The 19679-nt window shown below is 60.1% G+C and overlaps 2 protein-coding genes and 1 long non-coding RNA gene across 12 annotated transcripts; 2 read left to right on the top strand and 1 right to left on the bottom strand.

Annotated features, from left to right (window-relative positions):
- Positions 1-3605: 3605 nt before the first annotated feature.
- On the top strand, positions 3606-6888 carry ZDHHC12 (zinc finger DHHC-type palmitoyltransferase 12). Of its 6 annotated transcripts, none has more exons than XM_037149853.2 (5): positions 3606-3748; positions 5175-5311; positions 5639-5716; positions 5917-6083; positions 6199-6888. In XM_037149853.2, the coding sequence occupies exons 1-5, from the start codon at positions 3649-3651 to the stop codon at positions 6560-6562; spliced, it is 846 nt and encodes a 281-aa protein (XP_037005748.2). In that variant the 5' UTR covers positions 3606-3648; the 3' UTR covers positions 6563-6888. The 6 variants fall into 6 exon arrangements, with proteins under 6 accessions (XP_037005748.2, XP_037005462.2, XP_037005545.2 ...); XM_037149567.2 differs by having other exon boundaries at positions 6257-6888; XM_037149650.2 differs by having other exon boundaries at positions 5920-6083; positions 6257-6888.
- On the bottom strand, positions 6825-18167 carry PKN3 (protein kinase N3). 5 transcript variants are annotated; one of them, XM_053667784.1, is made up of 23 exons: positions 17771-18166; positions 17239-17486; positions 15641-15872; positions 15323-15465; positions 14735-14846; positions 14530-14657; positions 14128-14311; positions 12537-12683; positions 12340-12449; positions 12087-12230; positions 11590-11665; positions 11339-11507; positions 11064-11166; positions 10892-10959; positions 10332-10395; positions 10093-10184; positions 9534-9710; positions 8816-8878; positions 8635-8711; positions 8055-8197; positions 7860-7967; positions 7422-7502; positions 6825-7312 (listed from the first exon to the last, which is right to left on the bottom strand). In XM_053667784.1, the coding sequence occupies exons 1-23, from the start codon at positions 18147-18149 to the stop codon at positions 7100-7102; spliced, it is 3261 nt and encodes a 1086-aa protein (XP_053523759.1). In that variant the 5' UTR covers positions 18150-18166; the 3' UTR covers positions 6825-7099. The 5 variants fall into 5 exon arrangements, with proteins under 5 accessions (XP_053523759.1, XP_053523758.1, XP_053523760.1 ...); XM_053667783.1 differs by having other exon boundaries at positions 15323-15468; positions 17771-18165; XM_053667785.1 differs by lacking the exon at positions 7422-7502 and having other exon boundaries at positions 15323-15468; positions 17771-18167.
- LOC128627826 (uncharacterized) lies at positions 8629-10084 on the top strand. The gene is made up of 3 exons (XR_008392130.1): positions 8629-8692; positions 9116-9148; positions 9893-10084. It is a non-coding gene; the product is annotated as an uncharacterized LOC128627826 (long non-coding RNA).
- Positions 18168-19679: the final 1512 nt, after the last annotated feature.

Genomic DNA, 19679 nt, shown 5'->3' on the forward strand with positions numbered 1-19679 from the left:
GACCCAGCGTGCCACGGTCAGGGGGACGGGAGCCCGGAGAGGCACCTCCTGTGGCTGGAGGGAGTGTGTAGGGGTCAGGGAGAGGAAGAGCCCTCGTGGAGGTCACAGATGGCGGGGCATTCCTGACGCAGCGAGGCAGGCTCCTCCCGGAGGAGAGGCGGCTTGGGAGCTGAGTCCAGTGAACAGAGGAGGCCACTAGGCGGCGCTGCGCGGGGCCTACGGAAAGAGCTTCCTAGACAGGGCCCCGCTGGGAGAAGGGCCTCGCCGGGAGGCCGGTGCAGCGGCTGGTGTGGCTGCAGTAGAGTGAGGGTGTGCAGGGAAGTCGCTGGGGCCAAACCATGAGGTGACCGACTCTGGCTGTACCTGGGACAGTCCTGGTTGTCCCGGCACAGTCATCGACAGTGTCCTGGGCACCCCTGAGATATCCCCGAGGCTGCACCAAATGTGGGAGGACCATTCCCCAAAGAAAGAACAGTCCAGGTGCAGGTGTGTGCCCAGTGCCCAGAGAAAAAGATGCTCTCCCCACCCTGGCTGGTGTGGTTCGGTGGGTTGGGTGTGTCCCACCAAAGTTGCCAGTTCAATTCCCAGTCAGGGCACATACCTAGGTGGTGGGCCAGACCCCCAGCTGGGGTGTGTGCAAGAGGCAACCACACATGGATGTTTCTCTCCCTCTCTTTCTCCATCCCTTCTCCTCTCTCTAAGAAGGAAATAAAATCTTTTTTAAAAAAATATGCTCTCCTTGACCAAATTTTCGCCATGCTCCTCTGAGCCCTCTTCTCAACCAGGCCTCATCCTTGACCTATAAAAACCACAGCAGGCCCTCAGCTCATATTAAAAGAGTCCAACAAACACTAACATGGTTTCTGAGAGCTCAAGGTGGCATCCCCGGGGTGACCCCAGCCCCTCTCGAAGCACCTGAGAAAGCTCAAGGCTGCTAAAAGAAGTGACTCTTTTGGCCACCAGCTGAGGACAGGCCCCGCACACACTGTCAGAGAGCATTTACTGAAAAGGGCTTACAATCCTGACTCCTCCCTCTGTCCCTTTGAATTGTTTCAGTGTCTTTTGCTACCGAGGAGTGCCTTCCTGGAGGACCTGAAAGCCAGTCCTTTGAAATGCAATCCTCAGGAGGGAGGGCCTGCCTCCCAGGCTCTGGGAGGACGGAAGCTTACCCTCGCTCCCCCAGCTCCAGGCACAGCGGGTCTGTGGGGCTGGCACTCCCCAGCCCTTTGTGACGTCCCACTTCCCCGAGTCTGTGCGAGCTGCCCCCCGTCCCCCCCCACCCGTTCCCTTTTTAAAATGCCAATCACCAATTGCTTCTGGCCTTTGGCTAAAATCAAGCATAGTGTCTGCTCTTTTTACTTTTATCATTAATTGTGTGCCCACCTCCTACAGTCAAATCATCTTCTGTCCCCATATATTTGGCCCCTTTTCCCTTTACTGCCCCCCCCACCCCCAGTGCCTGTGCTTGTCAGTGAATAATGCCCAGTCACCTCTGTACAAACTGAAGTGGCACTTGGTTCATGCTGCGCTCTTTGCCCTACCTACCACCACAGTATATTACTGATCAAAATCTGCCTGAACCCCTGTAACTAGTGTCTGGCTTTGTTTCTCTGTGACCCCCGTGCAGTCACTGAGTCACTGGAGCTTCAGGGTTTTTTAAGTAGATCCCGAGCTAGTTTCCCCCGAACTTGGCTAAGCCACACCCCACTGCAGTAATCAAGGCTGAGTTGAGTTGCATGCTGACTGCTGGCCGGTGGGGCTCATTTGTTCAGGTTTCATCCTGCAAAGCAAAAGTTTGCTGGTCTGATTCCCAGTCAGGGCACATGCCTGGGTTGTAGGTTTGGTCCCCAGGTTTGGGGTGCATACAAGAGGCAACTGATCAGTGTTTCTCTTCTGCATTGATGTTTCTCTCTTTCTCCTTCCCCCCTCCTCTCTCTAAAAATAAATAAATAAAAGCTTAAATTAAAAAAAAAAAGACTGAGTAGTAAGTGACAGACATCCAACTCAAAGACCTACCCAAGTTACTCAAAAGTGAGAGGGAATTCATCGACTAATGCAGCTGGGGAACCTAGCGTTAATACTATCTTCAGGCATAGCTGGATCTAGGGGCCCAGACAATGTTAAGGCTGTCTCTCATACCCCCTTTCAGTGCTGCTTACCTCTGTCTCTTTATAAAATGTCCTCATTCTCTCCTGCCAGTCTCTCTCCACATTGCCCTTTTACCCTATTCCTGCTTGAAATCCAAAAGTATGCCCCTTTCTCTCTCAGCATCTATACAGTACTCTTACGAAATTTTGGCTCTGCCAAGTCACATGCCCATCTGTGAGGACCAATCCTTGGGGACAATAATATAGAAAACTGGTCTGGCCTTCTAGAGCAGGGGCGTCAGACTTATTTTCACTGGGGGCCATATCAGCCTCCTGGTTGCCCTCAAAGGGCCAAATGTAATTTCAACTCCTTAACAGTTAAGGAGTAGTTACAGTTACACGGTCCTAAAGTTATTTCTGCCCTTTGAAGGCAACTGCAAGGCTGATGTGGCCCCCGGTGAAAGTGAGTCTGACACCTCTGTTCCAGAGTCACGTGCCCACAGTGACTTCCCACCACCCTGTGGAGTGAGGAACCAGGCTGTTCACAGTCACATGGGCTGGGGAGGAGTCAGTTCCCCAACACAGAAAGGAACAGGACCTGACAAAAATAACATGCCCCAAGAGGATTACTGGAGAAGCTGGGGTGGGGGGCAGTCTGATGGAAAAAGAAGGTGGGCATTGTGTAGGTGGGGATTCGGGTGAAAGGAAGAGCCGAGGCAGGAAGGCCCTGGGGGGCACAGTTGGAATTGGAACCTTGAGTAGCGAAGGCTCGGGTCAGGCAAGCAGGCCTGGCAGGTGCTAGGTGTTGACTGTCCGGTGCTGGACAATGTATTTCCATTATCCAGTCTTCCCAACTACCTTAGGAGGGGATACTATTATCATCTCTGTTACATAAAGAGAAAAAAGAGCTCAGAGGAGTTCAGTGATTTGCCCAGGCTCACACAGATTGGAAGGGGCAGTGCTGGCATTTCTGACCCTGACCCAAGTTGGGCCCCTCATGGCCCGAATCTACGCCACAGACCTCCACTTTGCTCCCATCCCGTTTACAATATCTGACCATGAATAATAGCAAGGAGGTAAGAATGTCACCATGGAGCAATGTTGGGTGAGTGCTGTCCCTCTCAGTCATCACATCCTTGAACCGCGCACAATTCTGCAACATGGAGTCAAAATAAAACACCTGGATATTTGAAGCGCCCACGGAGCGGCACGCATGCGCGAGGCTGTGGGGTTGCGGCGAAGGGTGGAAGCTCAGTGGGGCGGGATCAAGACTCTCCACTGCTCCAGCTTCTGAAAGTTACCTGGCTGGTGAGGACCCGGGGGGGGGGGGGGGGGCGGTTACCGGCCACGCACGCGCGCCGGCCACGCCCTCGGCCTCTTCAGGCACCTGTTGGTTCGAGGGCCTATACGGCCGCAGCGGCCACCCAATAGGCGGCCTCCCTGGCCCAATATGGTCCCGCCCACCTCCAGGATTGGCCAATCCCCGGGCAGCTGCGGACCGTCTCCCGGGAGGGCCCGCCCCTCTAGGCGTTTCTTCCGGGTGGGGCCCGGGGCCGAGGCTATGGCGCCCTGGGCGCTCCTCAGCCCTGGGGTCCTAGTACGGACCGGGCACACTGTGCTGACCTGGGGGATCACGCTGGTGCTCTTCTTGCACGATACCGGTGAGCCGGACCCCGCGCCACCCAGGACCCACCCGATCCCCAGTGGTTCCCCAGACGTTTGAGTCTCACTGGGTCCCCTGCCGAAGCTCCAGAGACCCTGGGATTCAACCCATCTCCGCCAGCCCCTGAGGCCCCTTCCCCATTTGTCATTCCAAGAGTTTTCCACCTAATACCCAGGGAATCCCTAATTAATCCTAGTGTCTTCCTGATCCCTGCAAGATGCCCTGGCCTTCCCAGGACCCATAAGATGGACCCCAGATCTGATGACCGACTCAACCCCCTATCTCCCCTGATCCCAGGACCCATCCGATCCTTCCCAGGAATTGACTCCCAACCTTCCCTCCGTGAGATCAACTAGATCAAAGACTGGCATCACACCCAGCCCTGTAGCCACTAGCTGCCCAAGTCCAGGCTCCCCACCCTCAGGCAAGAGAATACCTAACAGGGGAGTGGCCTGTCCCCCATGTCCCCATCCTTGCTCCTTGTCCTAGCAGTCCCCATTCACCCCACCAACCCTCCCTGACTTCCATCACCTCTTTAGTTGCCACAGGCTGCCTCCAGCACAAGTTGTCACCCTCCCTTGCTCACTCCCATTCACAGCACCCCCCACACCTTCCTCCTAGGAGCGTTCTCACTTCCTCTTAAGACTCTCAAGTCTCCTCTCTGGTCTTTGCCCTTTAGCCTAAAAACCTGTTCAGTCTCCCCATCAGAAAGGATCCCCCAACCCCCCATCTCTGCTCCCTTTGGCAGGCAAGGGGCGCCACAGTTGTTCACTCTGCTGTCTGGCTGTCTCACACCTCGGCCTCTGCACCCCTGCCCCACCCCCACCAATCCTCAGTCACCTCTGGGGACTGGGTGCTTCCTGGCCCAGGCCGCTTTCATGGCCCTCCTTGCAGCATCCAAGCATCCAAGCCTGCCAGCCTGGCTGGCCTCTGTCTCTGTCCCATGCACATCTCAGACCTGGTGGAGCCAGAGGCAAGGACCCCTCCTTCCTCTCCCCCACATCCAGTCAGGCCTGGTCCCTTCACCCCCATACCCCCATTGGTCCGTGCCCTCTCTACCTGTGCCCTGGCCCAGCCATCTTCCTATCTCTCCTGGGGAGCCCTCTGTGCCTTGAGGCTTCCAGTCCGATCCATCTTCTCTCCACTGGGAAGGTTTCCAGAAACAGGTCTGACCCTGTAACCTTCCGCGATTCCCCGCTGCCCCCCAGAGAGTACTGATGAACTTTTTTTTTTTGGCTGGTCCTGAACTTCTGCACCTTATGCAGCAGATACATCTGACCACTCACCAAAACCTATCTCCAGGCCTTTGCTCAACCAGAGACATACTCTCCACCTCCGGCTGTACCCATCCCCAAATGCACCTTCCGCCACACACCCTCCTGTTCACCGAGCCAGGCCTCACCCCCCTCCTCTGGCCTCTCCAGCACTGCGGCAGTGGGAAGAACAGGGGGAACTGCTCCTGCCCCTCACCTTCCTGCTCCTCGTGCTGGGCTCCCTGCTGCTCTACCTGGCTGTGTCACTCATGGACCCAGGCTATGTGAACGTCCAGCCCCAGCCCCAGGTAACCAGGGGGGCCCTGGGGACCTGAACCTCTCCTCCTACCAACATGGGATCCGAGGACCAATAACAGTCTCATTCCAGGCTCTGTGTGGAGAGCTTTTTGGGGGCATCTCAGTGTACCCTCTTGCCAGCCCCATCCTACAATGAGGAAACTGGCAAGGCCCAGAGAGGGTATGCAACTGGCAAAGGTCACACAGCCTGGCTCGGTCCAGGGCATTGTGCTCTACTCTGCCACCTCCATTATACACAGGATGGGCCCCAAGATGTGCCTACCAGTGCCATCTGCCTCCCAAGGGGCCCTATCTTATGCTCTGTCCCCCATTTTCAGGAGGAGGCCAAGGAGGAGCAGACAGCCATGGTTCCGCAGGCCATCCCCCTTCGGCGCTGCAGATACTGCATGGTGCTGGTGGGTGATGCCGGGACTTCCTGGGGTGGGTCACGGGCAAGGCTGAGACTCTCGGACCTCCTCCTGCCCCTGTGCCTTGGCCTCACCGGTCCAGGAAGGCCACCCCAGATTTGGGCCCCAGCCTCCTGCCCTCATCCCTTCCCTCACTGTTGGGGCCAGAGGGGAGCTATCGTTGAGCTCGCCTCCTTTCCTGCCCGCAGCAGCCCCTGAGGGCCCGACACTGCAGGGACTGCCGTCGCTGCGTCCGCCGCTACGACCACCACTGCCCCTGGATGGAGAACTGCGTGGGGGAGCGCAACCACCCACTCTTCGTGGCCTACCTGGCGCTGCAGCTGGTGGTGCTTCTGTGGGGCCTGTACCTGGCATGGTGGGTCCCACCACTGCCCTGGTGGGGGCGGCGGGCGGGCAGGGGCAGGCCGCATGTGCCCACAGGTGGGTGCAGCCAGGGCTCCCTCTTCAAGGGCCTCAGACCCTCTCCCAAGTGGCCTGCCCCGCTGGGCTCCCCGAGCTCTGGGCCCCCATCCCTATGCCGCTCTGCAGGTCTGGCCTCCGGTTCTTCCAGCCCTGGGGACTGTGGCTGCGGTCCAGAGGGCTCCTGTTCGCCACCTTCCTGCTGCTCTCCCTCCTCTCTATGGTGGCCGGCCTGCTCCTGGTCTCGCACCTCTACCTGGTGGCCACCAACACCACCACCTGGGAGTTCGTCTCCTCGCACCGCATTGCCTACCTCCGCCAGCGCCCCGGCAACCCCTTCGACCATGGCCTGACCCGCAACCTGGCCCACTTCTTCTGTGGATGGCCCTCGGGGTCCTGGGAGGCCCTCTGGGTCGAGGAGGAGGAGGAGGGTGAGGGCAGCACCCAGGCTGTTTAGGATCACAGGAGGCGAAGCCACCATCTTGTGCCTGAGAACCAGAGGGCTGACCCCGAGCACCTGGGGCTCCTCGCTTCCGCCCGGGCCTCCAGCCTCGGAGCAGAGGGAACAGCAAACCCCTGCCTGTGGCGGGTGTCCTGCCTCCAGAGCGGGGAGGAGAGGAGGGCCTGTGTGGGGCCAGGGCACCAATGCCGGGCTTCTGAGAGCTGCCCCCACCCCCAAGCCAGAATGTATCCAGTGTGCATTTTTATAAATTTAATAATCCATTAAGCAAGTCAAGTATTAAAAAAAACAAACCAAACCACTCCTTGCTGTGCCACCCTTTCTGGCCCAGGTCTGGCCGGAAGGCAGAGGAGGGGAGCACTCTGCCCAGCACAACACAGCCCCGAGGCCCCAGCTCGAGTCCCAAGGGCAAGGCCTGGGCCTCCTGGGCAGGGCGCGCAGCTGGGCAGATGGGGGCCACTGAGGCTCTAACGGTCGGTGCGGGAGGCGGTGCGGGGGCTCAGGAGAGGCCCTCAGGGCTCCAGGAACCGCTCGGACACGAAGTCGAAGTCCCGGAAGGCAGCCTGTTGGCGGGCAGTGAGGGGGCTGCGGGGGTCCGGCGGGGTCAGGGCAGGCGGCAAGCCCGTAAACTCTCCCTCAAAGTAGCGCAGGTCTGTGGGGCCGCAGAGTGTGGGCGCGAAGGGCGGCTGGACAGCGCGGGCGAGCAGAGCCTGCCAGTCTGTGGTCTGCGGACAAGGGCAGCGATGCCTGAGGCCACAAAAATGGCCGCCCAAGGGTCTCTCAACACCTCCCGCCGCGCCAGGCCACTGGGACCACAGCGGCCCGGCCACTCACCCTGAAGAAAGGTTGTGTCTTGACCTCCTCGGCGTCCTGCACGCCCGCCCCCAGGCGCTTCTCCGGGCACTTCTGGAGGAGCTGGCAGGACAGGTGCTCACCGAGGGCGCTCGCCCCGGCTCCGCCACCTCCCCAGCTGCCCCCATGAGCCACGGGGCCCCAAAGACGACTGGTGACCACCAGCCTGTGCGCCGGGAGCAGCCGTCCAGCCCAGCCCTGGACCCTGCAGTGATTACCTTCTTCTTTTTATAAATAAAGTTTGAAAAAAATCCTCATCAAAGGATATGTCCAGTGATTTTCAGAGAGAGAGGAGGGGAGAGAGAAACGTTGACCCGTCCCCTCCCATACACACCCCGACCGGGAGTCAAACCCGCAGCCTTTGGGTGTAGGGGGCAGTGCTCCAACCCACTGAGTACCCCAGCCAGGAACAGGGGTTACCTTCTGAATGAGCTCCAGCCCTTGCGATGACAAGAATCGGGGGTATGGTGCATCCGCATTGACAATACAGTCAAACACCTCCTCCTCGGTGTCCCCCGGGAACGGGCACTGCGGGACCGGGGCTCAGCAGGGTGCGTGGGCCACCCCTTCCCCACCCCAGCTGGGGGGACCCAGCGGCCCAGGTCCGGCACTCACCTCGCCCACCAGCATCTCATACAGCAGCACACCCAGCCCCCACCAGTCCACAGCCCGTGTGTAGGCCTCCTGGGTCAGCACCTCGGGGGCCAGGAACTCTGGGGTGCCGCAGAAGGTGCTGGTCCGATCCCCAAAGCCGATCCCTGCAAACCAACAGCCGCACCAACGCCGGCTCAGTATGTCTGGTCCACAGTAATCTCTGGTTGTGAGAACCGACAGCCAACCCTCATGGCCCCGTGTGCCGACTCTGTGCCAAGCCCTGCCCCCTGCTCTTGGAGGTGGGGATGGTTTTTACACCATCTGACGGAGGAGGGAGCTGAGTCTCGGCCAAGCTCATAGGTCAAGGTCACAAAGAAAGCAGAACCGAGTGCCTTCTCCCAGCTCTGAGCACAGGCTCCCTGTTGGGCCACGGGCAAGCTAGGGCTCTTTAAGAGCTTGTAGGGCTGGGAAGGAAGCACCAATGCATCCAGCTGGTCCCTGGAATGAGGGTGGCAGTGGGGAGATTTCCCAGAGATGCCTGCTGGCCTGGCCTGGGTGAGGAAGGCCAGAGGACACAGGGTCCCGAACTGGAGACACCCACCTTCCTTACACAGCCCGAAGTCCGCGATCTTCAGGAAACCCTGGGCATCCAGCAGCAGGTTATCCAGCTTCAGGTCCCTGCGGGTGAGGGGGGCAGGTCGAGGGCGCCCCTGGACAGCCGCTCGGGAGGAGGGCAGCACCTGCTCCCTCGCCACTCCCCCAGCATCTCGGGGCCAGGTTACCTGTAAATGATCTTCTTCTCATGTAAGAACTGCAGCCCCAGGACCACACAGGCCAGGTAGAACCTGGGGGAGATGGAGGGGGAGCTCATGCCCTGGTCTGTGGGGGGAGGGCAGGGACCCTCAGCTTTCCCCGCCACAGTCAGATGGGGAACGAGCCCCACGCCAGGGCTGGGTGTCCTGCAGGGAACAGCCCCAAGATTGTCCTAAGGTTGCTGCTGGCCAACAGCATACCCTTCCTGGGAATGTAGACTGTGCCAGGGACAATGCCGAGCTCTCACGCCTTTTTCTCCCTGCCTGCAGGCCTGTCTTCCACCTGAGGATCCGAGACTCCAGGTAAGTGACGTGCCCAGGGTCACACATCTAGTGGCAGAGCTGATGAGCCCAGACGCCAGTCTGCTCTCTTGACTGACAAGAAGTAACTCCAGCTGCCGGTCACTGACTGTTGCCTGGCCGCTGGGCTCCGTAATTCATACACATCGTACTCATGTATGCAACAAGCCTCCAGGACAGTTAATATTAAGCCAATCCATAGCTACATAAACTGAGGCTCAAAGTCACAAATGCTGTGAGAGTCGATAAAAAGAATTTGAACCAAGGCCTTCCCGACTCCCTGCTTCTTCTGCTGATAGGTGCCTGGGGGAAGCGGGGTGAGGAGCCGGGGGATGGGGAACAAGGGAAGGCTTGTTGGAAGAAGCAGGCAACAGGGATGGAAACCCACCGGGCCTGGGGCTCTGGGAAAACATCCTCATGGATCTGCATCATGAGGTCACCACCCGGCGCAAACTCAGTCACGAAGCAGGCATGGCTGGCGGTCTGGAAGCAGGCAAGGAGCGACAGCAGGAAGGGGTGCCCAGTGCGACCCACAGCCTCTAGGATCCGCTTCTCGCAGTACAGGCTGCAGGAAGCGTGGGTTTCAGAGGGCAGGAAAACGTCCCCCACTGTCCCCTGCCACCCCCAGGACACCCCAAGCTCAGTGCGTCTTCAGTCGGAGTGCCAGGCAGCTACAGAGTGAAGGCCTCTGTGTGTCAGGAGCTCACATGGGTCATTTAACCTGCACACCACTGTCCCATTTTACAGATGAGGAAACTGAGGTGCAGAGGTGAGAGGGGACCTGCCCCAGGGCACCCCACTGACTGCAGGTGCTAAGAAGAGAACCCAGGCCTGGCTGGCCCCAGAGAGTCGCCACCGCAAAGCCCCAGGAACCTCCTGGTGCCAAGAGCCCAGGCCAGCCGCCCAGGCCCTCCCCAGGCCAGGTGCTCCGCGGCGTCACTGCACACCTCTCCATCTCGTCCCGGCTCAGCACCTCCTGCTTCTTCAGCGCTTTGACGGCGTAGTATTGCCCCGTTCCCTTGAACTGCACCAGGAGGACCTGGGGACCAGAGAGAGGCTGGGCTCCAGGTGGGCGGTGCTGGGGAGCCTTGACACCCCCCACCCACTATCTAACGACCACAGTGTCCTCCCAGCCAGTGTGCTGAGGGCTGCCGCCCTCTCCACTGCACCCTCCTCAGTCCACTACCTTCCCGAAATGTCCCCGACCCAGCACGGCCAAGCAGCGGAAGTCCTGAAGCCGGGGCGGTTTCCTGCAAGAGAGAGGGCACAGGAAGCCCCCTGGGGCAAGGGCTGGGCCTCCACCAAGAGCTGCTCCAAGCCCTCCCTGGCCAGTCCAGCCCGTCCCCACAAGCAGGCCTGGGGAGCCTGGGCGGGGCTCCTAGCACCGCAGTTGGCTGGAGTCTGCCGTACAGCCGGAGCGCAGTAATGTTGGTTCGGCCCTGGCTGAGTAGGTCCGTTGGCTGGAGTGTCACCCTGATACGACCAAGTTGTGGCTTTGATCCCCGGCCAGGGCACATACAAGAATTAACCAATGAGTACGTAAACGAGTGGAAAAAATCAGTGTTTCTCTCTCTCTCAAATCGATAAATAAAAATCTTCAACGATAATGTTGGTTCAGAGAGTCAGACCTGAGAGCAAGCCAGTGAGTCTGCCCAGCAGCCGCGGGATGATGTTTGAATGGATACACGCAAGCTGTCAAGCGAGCAGACTCTGTCTCAGACAGGAAGGCGAGGCTCACAAGGGTACCTGGCAGCTGAGGCTGGCGGAGATGGCCGGAGTCGAGTCCTGGGCTCCATGTGGGGGCGTTTGGTGCGCTGTGAGGGCAGAGGGGCTCAGGGCAGAGCAGAGCTTCCTTCTCCCCTCCCCCCAGCTCGGCCACCCCCGGCCCAGCACCCCCAGGGCCACCAGCCCCCCTCACCGGCGTCTCCTCAAGGGTTGGTTCCCGGGGCAGGTACAGGCGCGGGGGCTTGGGTGGGGGCCTCATTTCGTCTCCCAAGGGGGTCTTCTTGGGTGGGACGTTACTGCGGGGAGGAAGCAGACACAGGATGGGGCACAGGCAGATGGAGAGAAGGACACACAGCCATGTGGAGAGACAGAGTGAAAAGGCGAGCAACAGGGACAGACAGACACCGACAGTCCCCAGAGAGGTGGACAGCAGAGCCGCAGGCAGTCTGGGGTGTGGCGGCTCCTCACCTGGGCGAGGCAGGGGTGGGGAACCCCCGAGGTGTGGCCGGGGTCCGGGGGCACCCTTTTGGAGGGCTGATCGTGCTCGGGGAGCTGCAGGGGGGCAGCAGGTTCATGACCAAGCGCCCCCAGGCTGCCATGCTGAGGTTCATCTGGGAAGCCCTCAGGAAGTCCTGACCTGGAACAAAGAGGGGTTCAGTCCCGGGGCCCCCGACATCCCTGCGCTCTTCCCTACACACACAGTCCTCTCCTGTCCATACCCCTGCGTTTAGAGAAAATGCGCTTCTGCCTCTGCAGCCGGGGCCTCCTCTCAATGACGGGGTCACAGAAGGTCACCTGTGGGAGCAGAGGGCGGGGCTGAAGGTCAGTCCCCTCACACCCTGCCTGCCATGGGCACCTCCCCTGGCTCCAGGGTCATAGCCTGAGCCCCCAGTGACAACAGTGCAAGAGCCAGAAGGGCCCGAAAGATGGATTCAATATCTTCATTGGAACCAGTGGGGAAACTGAGGCCCAGAGAAGCAAGGCACTTGCCCAGGGTCACACATGAAGCAGAACAGTCGGGACAAAGACTCAGGCTTCTAGATTCCAAGAGGTTTGCAGAGGTGGCCTGGGAATCCGTTCTTGAGACCTCCTCCCTCTGGGTCTCCATTTCCACTCCTCTGCTCAGGGCAGGGGGTGGGGTCATACGGTCTCCAAGGTCCCCAGCTCTGATGGAGCCATCAGCCCACGAGGTCAGAAGGCAGGGGTCAGTGGGCACCTGGGCAAAGAGCAGCCCCTGTGGCACCAGGCTGAGGGTCAGCTGGTGACAGGCATTGTCCAGGAAGTCCTCCAGCCGCAGGAAGGCCACGCCACACAGCTGTCGCCAGTCTCGCCAGCGCACCCCAACCTCCAGCTCTCGGGCCTGCGTCAGAAAGGTCAGGCTAGAGATAGGGCACGATGCCAGCCTCTACCCAGCCGGCCTTCCACCATGCAGCCTGAGGTCACCCTGACCTCACAAGGGCCAGCCTCACCCGCTCCAGGGGGATGACAAAGGTCTGGTCCCAGGACTGCCTGGTCACCGGCCCCCAACCCGTCTGGCCCACGACACGATTGTCCACCTTCAGCACAGCCAGCACTTCACCTGCAGGGCCAGAAACCTGGGCTCAGGGCAGGCCAGGACCGGGGGTCCTTGGCTTGCTCCCACAACTCCCTGCAGCCCCCTACTCACTGGCCAGCTCGCCTCCAGCACGCTGCTGCCTGGCCCTGCCCCGAAGCCAGCCCTGAGAGGGGCTCGCGGCCAGTGCAGCCACAGGGGACCGGCCGGGCACGGCTGTCAGCAGCTGCTCACAGCCCAGGAGGCGGACCTGCAGTGTCCCTGTGGGAGCACGGGGGCAGGGAGAGATGTCATCAGGTGCCATTCTCCCGGGGCCACCACCAGCAGGTCCCTGGAGCTTGAGAAAGGCTCCCTTCTCCAGGAGACGGTTGAGCCACAGCCGACCCACGGGAGGCCTTTGCAGCCTCTGCCGCCCTCTGTGCGGACTGGCTGGCCCGCTCCTCATGAGCCCCAGCTGTGAGGTGGGGGCAGCAGGAACCCACAGGCAAAGGAGCGAGACTCAGACCTCAGCCAGGCCCCGTGGAGCCACAGGGCGTGACGCCATTGCTGCCCCAGGTGCAGGAGCTGGGGGGCCGGTGGCGCGGACGAGAGCTTGGGGAGCAGGAAGCCCGGCTGCCTGTCCTATGAGCCCCTCCTCCCTGGGCCTCAGCCTCCCCATCTGCGCAGAGGAAATGAGTCCCAGGTCTGTTCAACCTCCCACAAGGGGTACAAAGAGTGTTTTGCCAACCAAGTGGACTCATTTTTAGGGTCACTAGACTTTGTCCCTCAAAGGAGAGAAGAAGCAGTAGGACACTAGCCATTTTTGAGAAAATAAACTGGGCCAAAGAGCACCACTGAGAGTCCAGGCCTGCGAGTTACACTCGGAGGGACCTTATCAAAAAGGCAGTGGCCAGGGTTGGAAGGTTCCCTTGGGAAGAACAGGGAACTAAGGTGTTTAGCCAGGACACAGGACACGCAGTGGCCCCAAGCAGCTCACTTCGAGGGCTTCAACAAACCATTTCCCCTGCCCTTCCCCACTCGTCCATTTGGCCAAACCCGTTACGCTATTTGAGGCCAAGTTCAGACACCATCTCTCCAACAGGCATTCCTGATTCCCCAAGGCCAGGCGAGGGGGCCCGTCTGGCCCCTGAACTTCCCCTTCTCAGCTCTGCTCACAATGGGATTGGCCTGTGGGCCCCTGCACCACGTCTGAGCAGAAAGGCACGGGGCCCTCTCGCTAGTGCTGTGTCCCAGGCGGGAAGCTCAAGGCTTCCAAAGTCGGCCATCCGAGAGCATTTACTGATTGCAATTCAGCTGCCACTATAAGGAGACAGGTCCAGCCTGGGAGAAGAAAGGACTCTGTTCTAGTCCATGCTGCCCAGGGCTGTGAGCTCCCTACCACTGACACTTTAAGCGTTACCATGGTTACTCATCGAAATAATCGCTTCACTGACAGAGCGCTAACTGTGCCCGCACAGTGCACGCCACATGCAGCAAACAGCCCACTGCACTTCCACAGCAACCCCATGCTGTGGGTGCTGGCATCACCCCCATTTGACAGATGGATAAACTGAGGTTTGCAGAAAGGATGTCAACTGCCCAAGGCCACACAGCGAGGGGGAGTGGGGCCAGGATTGGAACGCTTCTCCAGCGTTCTTCCCCACCGTATTTCCGAGTCCTTTCTGGAAGGGAAGGAGAGCTCTGAGGTGGGAGGACCCCTGGCTACCTGTCATGGTGGTGGGCTTTACAAGAGTCCCTGAAGGCGGAGGGTTCCCAGACACTGCAGTCCGCAGCTCCCGGGCCACTCTGCCACGCAGAGGGTGGGCAGGAGGCAGCCCCTCCAGCAGTTGCTCCAAGGCCAGCCGCAGGAGGTCCAGTTTCTGGGAGGACTCCTGGAGCTGGGCCTGAGCCTGCAGAGGGGACACAGGCCCATGGGGTTTGGGGACGTGGGGGCAGTGCCCCAGGCCACCTATAGACACCCCGTGATGTCTAGACAGAATGAGCCTGCTGTTTCCCCACTGCCACCCCACACGGCCACGTTCATGGAGCCTCCCACTACTGCAAAGGATGAACAGGAACAAGGAGACACTCAGAGAGGAGTGGCCGTGGGAGGGGACGGCGGTCTGACCTCGGCCAGCGCCTTGCGGTCCTGAGTTCGCCGGCTGCCCAGCAGCTTGACCACATTCTTGGCACCCTTGGCCACAGCAGCCTCAATGCGCAGTCGGTGCCTCAGCTCCTCTGCCAGCAGCTCGGGACCTGGGAGGAGGGTCACCCTCAGGCCCATGCCCTGCTCCACCCTGCCCGCCCCTGCTCCTCGCTCCTCGAGGCCTCACCTGGCTTGGGGGCCCCACTGGCCTCCAGACTGCTAATCTTCATTCGCAGCAGGGCCACCTTCAGCTGGCTGTCCCGCAGCATCTGCTGGGCAGCTGCCAGGAGCTTCCTCCCCTGGGGGGTCGTGACATACACTAGCCCAGAGCCTCCCAGGTCAGACCAGGGACTGCAGCCAAGCCTCCCCCACCAGGCCAGGAGGAAAGCCAAGTCTCCCTCAGTAGGCCAGGTGATGAGCCAAGCCTCCCTGGTGAGACAGGGTCTGGGGCAGAGCCTCCCCATGAGACCAAGATAAGGGCTGAGGTCAAGCCTCCTCCAACCTATCAGGACTGAGCTCCCCACCTCATGCTGGGGCTGGGGCTGGGGCTGGGGCCGGGCCTCCCCCACTAGCCTGGGGGTGCGAGCCATGCCTTTCCCCACCAAGCTGGGATCTGGGACTATGCCTTGCCCATCAGACTGAGGTTTAGGACTGTGCCTGCCTTACAGGGTCAATGCCTGGGTGACATTTCCCTTCCAGATCAGAGGCTGGAACAGCCCCTCCCCGAATAATCTCAGAGCCAAATCTCTCCACCTCAGAGCCCAAGGAGTCTTACCTTGGGTGTGCTGCTGGCATACGTGTGGGTCATGTTCTCGGCCCCCTGTTTTACCTTCAGTTCCACCTGCAGCTGCCTCTGTAGAGCCTCCAGGTGCCGGGCCCTCGACTGCTCTGCCACAGGCTGGGGTCCTGGGGCCATGGCTTCTGCAGGCACAAAATGTGGGGCCCGTGAACACCTCCCCCACAGCCCAGCTCTCTCCTCCCTCCTGCCCTGGACGGGGGCTGCCCGAGGAGGCTCTGCGAGTGGTCAGGGCCGGGGAGCTGGACTCTGGTGGTGCCTCCCGTCCCCAGGGGTCTGCCCAGACTGCACACGCACCAGCTGCGGGGCTGGGCAGCAGGATGCGGGTGTGGAGCTCCTGCAGCTCCCCGTGCAACTGCTCCAGACGGCGGTTGGAGGACCTGAGCAGCTGCTGCACATGGCCCAGGTGGCGGCGGTCCGTGGCCACCCGCCGCAGGTTCTCCACACCCTCCTTGATTTTTAGCTCCTTCTGGATGGCCCGGCGGATCACCTCTTTCTCGTCCTCTGGCAGCTGCTGGCCATCCCCAGGCTGTGGAACGGCGGAGGAGCATGCCACCCAGTGCCCACCGCCACCAGCCTCAGCTCACCAGACAGTGGGGGAGGGCGGTGTGACAGCACCCAGGACCCACATGCAGGGTTGGGGAAGAGCCTGGGGCTGCAGAGCTAGCACCCCTAGGCCAGGTGGAAACCCTGGGCTCTGTCTGCATCCAGCCCAGGCTCCTTTCCTCTGCATTAGAGAGAAGGGTGAGGGGAAAACCTGTCACACGTGTGTGGTGCTACTGGGGATCAGGGTCTACCAGCTTTGCACACAGGAACTTGTCTATCCCAACAGCCCCAGGAGGTGGGCACAGTCGTCATGCCCACTGTACAGGTGAGGAAACAGACACAGAGCGAGGTTGTGTGATCTGCCCAAGGTCACAACACGGAGGAGATGCCACCCCCTGTGCCCCCCCCCCCCGCCAGCCACGCTTCATCGGGCTGCTGCTAGAAGGATGGGGGGTTCGGGTGAAGATTTGGGGCCATAAAAGTGGCTAGGGGTTTACTCAAGGTCAGAGGCAGCTGGAGGCCTGAGCAGGTATTAGGACTGTTCCCCTGATGCCTCAGGTGGCAAAGCAGAGACACACAGAAGGACTGGGAAGGTCTCTGGGGACCCACGGCCAGCTCAGCTCCCAGGAGGAAGTAGGCTTTCTCATGACTTCACCCCAGGTTGGGGCGAGGAAGAGGCCCTCCTTGCAAACCCGCGGCGCCAAAGCAGACCTCAGCCCAGGGTAACCGGTGACAACTCCCAGGGGCTCTCACACCTTACCTCTCGGCTCGCCATCTCCTGAGCCCAGTGAAAGGGTAGCCACCCCAGTCTCAGGGACCCCCACCCCCACCCCAGGCCTCTGTGTCCTGCTGGCCAGGCAGTCAGAGGGGAGGGGTGGGGCTCAGGAAATCCTTTGCCGGCTCTAGGCAAGAAGGCCAGAGCCAAAAGCCTGAGCAAACAAAGATCCCATGGAGCTGGGGGCCCGGCCACCGGGGTCCTGAGTCACCCAGCCTGCCACTGCTGGGCGGAGGTTCACAGGAAATAGGAAAATGTGTACAAGTCACCACTGGAACAAGCGGAGGGACCTCCGGAGGAAGAGGGTGGGAGGGAGAAACGGAGCCCTGAAGGCTGCCTAACACTGAGGGGGGGAGTGGCACTCAAGGAGCCTAGTGGGGGCCACCTCACCCTTGAGCAGGGCCCAGACTCTGCTCTGGGCTGGACTCCTGCCCTGTGAGCACACACCTCCCCCATTGACTCTGGACCGACCAGAACACCATCTCTTCCTCCCCAATAACAGATACGCACACAGCCTTGGCCGCTGTACCCATGCGCTTATTGCCCAGGTCTGGCAGGAACCCAATCCCCTTACCTTAGGGCTGGAACCCGCTGGGTACTCGCAGGTTCGCGCCCAGGCGCTGCTCTGGGCGCCTCCGCCTGGAGACAACACTCCTCCAAGGCCGTATTCTCGGGGAAGGACCCCCACCCACCCAAGCGTGCACAAGGGCCCCTTCTCCCAGCTCACAGGCATTCTTCTCCCGCTAGGTCGCTCCAGGATGTGTCCGTACGGACCTCCCTTTTGCTTTTCCTCACTGATTCCTATTGGCCTTAGAGTCCTACCTGAAAGAAGCTATTTTAGGAAACTTTGGGGCCCACCCTGGTAGCTCTGACTGAGGATTCAGATGAGCTCAAAGGCTGGCCTGGCTGGAAGCTGTGAGTCACTTGGAGTGATTTGGGGACGTTTCCAGGGCATGAACGACTTACCCCCAGTGCGCAGTTATGCCCTGTGAAAGGGTAGGGGGACACAGGACAGGGACACAGGGCAAGGGTAGGGACACCGCCGGAGCCTTCCCCCGCCCCCCTCGGCCCGCACCCGCAGCCCGGCCTCTCCCGGAGCCGTTCACCTGCCAAGGGGCCCCCTCCTCCATGGCGCCGCTCCGACTGCTCGGCCCCTCCTTCCACCAGCCGGGTTCCGGAAGCTCCGGCCCCTCCGCCAAGACTTTCAAAACTTGAAACTTCCCGGGAAGCGGCACCGGAGCCGCGGGATCGGGCGCCCCCTCCCGAGGTCCGCTGGCCTTTCAGGTACCCGGGATCAGCGCCGCCACTCGGCCGCGCCAGGTTGGCTCTCGGGACTCCATCCCGAACCCGAGGCCACAGCGCCTCCCCCGGATGCGACATTCCCTGGGATTTGGGACCCCGCGCCCCCTCTCCTGAGGCGGTAGTTCCCTCTCGGTGGCACTGACCCCCATCCCGGGATAGAAGGGCAAGGGCAAGAAGGGGCATTTCCCGCGCTGGGGTTCTCCGGTGGGTTGCCCCTCCGCGTGCTTAGAGGGGCGCGTCCGAGTGGAGACAGCGCCGCCTGCCGGCCGCAGCTCTGCCTATGTGACCAGTCCACTCCTCTTCCTCGGAACCCTACTATGACCTGGCTCCGCCCCTAAAGGTGTTTTCCTTTCAGATGTCGTTGGTGTAGAAAGGGCTAATCCCCAACCTGTCGCCCGCAGGAAAGCTTGGTCCTTGTCTAGAGTCACTATAAAAACGTATGCTTCTGAAAAAAACAAAGCCTCACCCAAGTCATGCCCAATTACAGATCACTGGTGGATAAACTGAGACTCGCCTGCTCCCAACCACTTGACCCAACGGGAGCTTTCTGGTTCAGTCAGAGCCACCGTTCCACCTGCGTCCTGAAGAGACCTTCTAAAGGGAAACCCCAACCCTAACTGGTATGGTTTTGGGAACGGAAAAGCCATGGGTTCAATTCCCGGTCGGGGCCAAGGCCTGGGTTACAGGGCTAAGTCCCCAACTGATCCATTTCTCTCCCTCTTTCGCCCTCCCTTCCCCTCTCTCTAAAGATAAATGAAATCACTTTTAAATGTTTAAAAAAAAAAGTGAAGACATATTCACACCCTGTGAAAGTCACCACGTCAGGAAACCAACCACCTGCACTCCCCACAACCGCCCCCCCCCCCGTAGGAAATCCTGGGGGAACCACCTCCTGTGACCCTGTGCCCACCAGCATCTTGTGCCAGGGCCTTGCTGAAAGTAGCCATGTCCCAGGGGCCAGAAGGGTCAAATACTGAAGGCGGCCTATTGGCTGACTTGGAACAGGTGCCCCCTCTGCCCCCACCCCAACCAGTGCTTTTTATGGAGGAAAACCTGTGTGTTCTGTTCCACTTTGCTCTAACCGCCTGCCTCACGTGGGGCTGGGACCAGTGGAATTGGCACGCCTGGGCAACCCCGGGTAACGGCCCCATTGGGGACAGGCCTGCGCTTCAAGCCGGGACGTTTGTGGACATACATATCGGAATTGCTGAGGGGTAAAGAGGAACACATAGTAGGCTCTTAACTTTCAAAGAAACGATTGAAACATTTGTCGTTCCACTTATTTATGAGTTCAGTGGTGGTTTCTTGTACGCTCTCTGACCAAAGATCAAACCCACAACCTCCATGTACTGGAACAGGCTGGCGCCAGCTGCGCCAGGGCCACCATGGGCTTTCAGCTGGGAGTTGTCAGGGTGCCCTGAGCGCCACGTGATCAGCTGTAATTTAGAGGTAGAGACGATCAGTGTCTGACTGCAGGCCGTAAGCCACGGGGGAAATTACCAAGGCTCCTCCATCTGGGAGGGTGGTCTATTTCCCACCCGGAGGATCACTTATTCACTCCTGCAGCCAGGAAGCCGAACTGGTAAGAACTCAATTTTCCAAATTCACTGAGAAGCGTTTCACTGCTTCACTTGTCCTGAAGGGAAAATTCAGAAGTAGAATCCATCTACCTTTTTTAACGAACCCCGGGCTGGACACGCCCACAGAGAAACA

Source organism: Artibeus jamaicensis, unplaced genomic scaffold (assembly GCF_021234435.1).
Source record: "Artibeus jamaicensis isolate MK-2021 breed Jamaican fruit bat unplaced genomic scaffold, CSHL_Jam_final contig_471, whole genome shotgun sequence".
Taxonomy (NCBI): Eukaryota; Metazoa; Chordata; class Mammalia; order Chiroptera; family Phyllostomidae; genus Artibeus; species Artibeus jamaicensis.

What these genes read in the sequence shown, in the direction of transcription:
- ZDHHC12 (XM_037149238.2), top strand. Translation starts at nt 3,649, where the DNA reads ATGGCGCCCTGGGCGCTCCTCAGCCCTGGGGTCCTAGTACGGACCGGG. An exon ending in GCTCTTCTTGCACGATACCG is followed by an intron (nt 3,749 to 5,174) that starts GTGAGCCGGACC and finishes TGGCCTCTCCAG; the next exon opens with CACTGCGGCAGTGGGAAGAA. An exon ending in GCAGATACTGCATGGTGCTG is followed by an intron (nt 5,717 to 5,916) that starts GTGGGTGATGCC and finishes TCCTGCCCGCAG; the next exon opens with CAGCCCCTGAGGGCCCGACA.
- PKN3 (XM_053667783.1), bottom strand. Translation starts at nt 18,149, where the DNA reads ATGCCCCTTCTTGCCCTTGCCCTTCTATCCCGGGATGGGGGTCAGTGC. An exon ending in ACCGCAAGGCGCTGGCCGAG is followed by an intron (nt 14,312 to 14,529) that starts GTCAGACCGCCG and finishes TCCCCTCTGCAG; the next exon opens with GCTCAGGCCCAGCTCCAGGA. An exon ending in TTGTCATCCCCCTGGAGCGG is followed by an intron (nt 12,231 to 12,339) that starts GTGAGGCTGGCC and finishes TTTCTGACGCAG; the next exon opens with GCCCGAGAGCTGGAGGTTGG.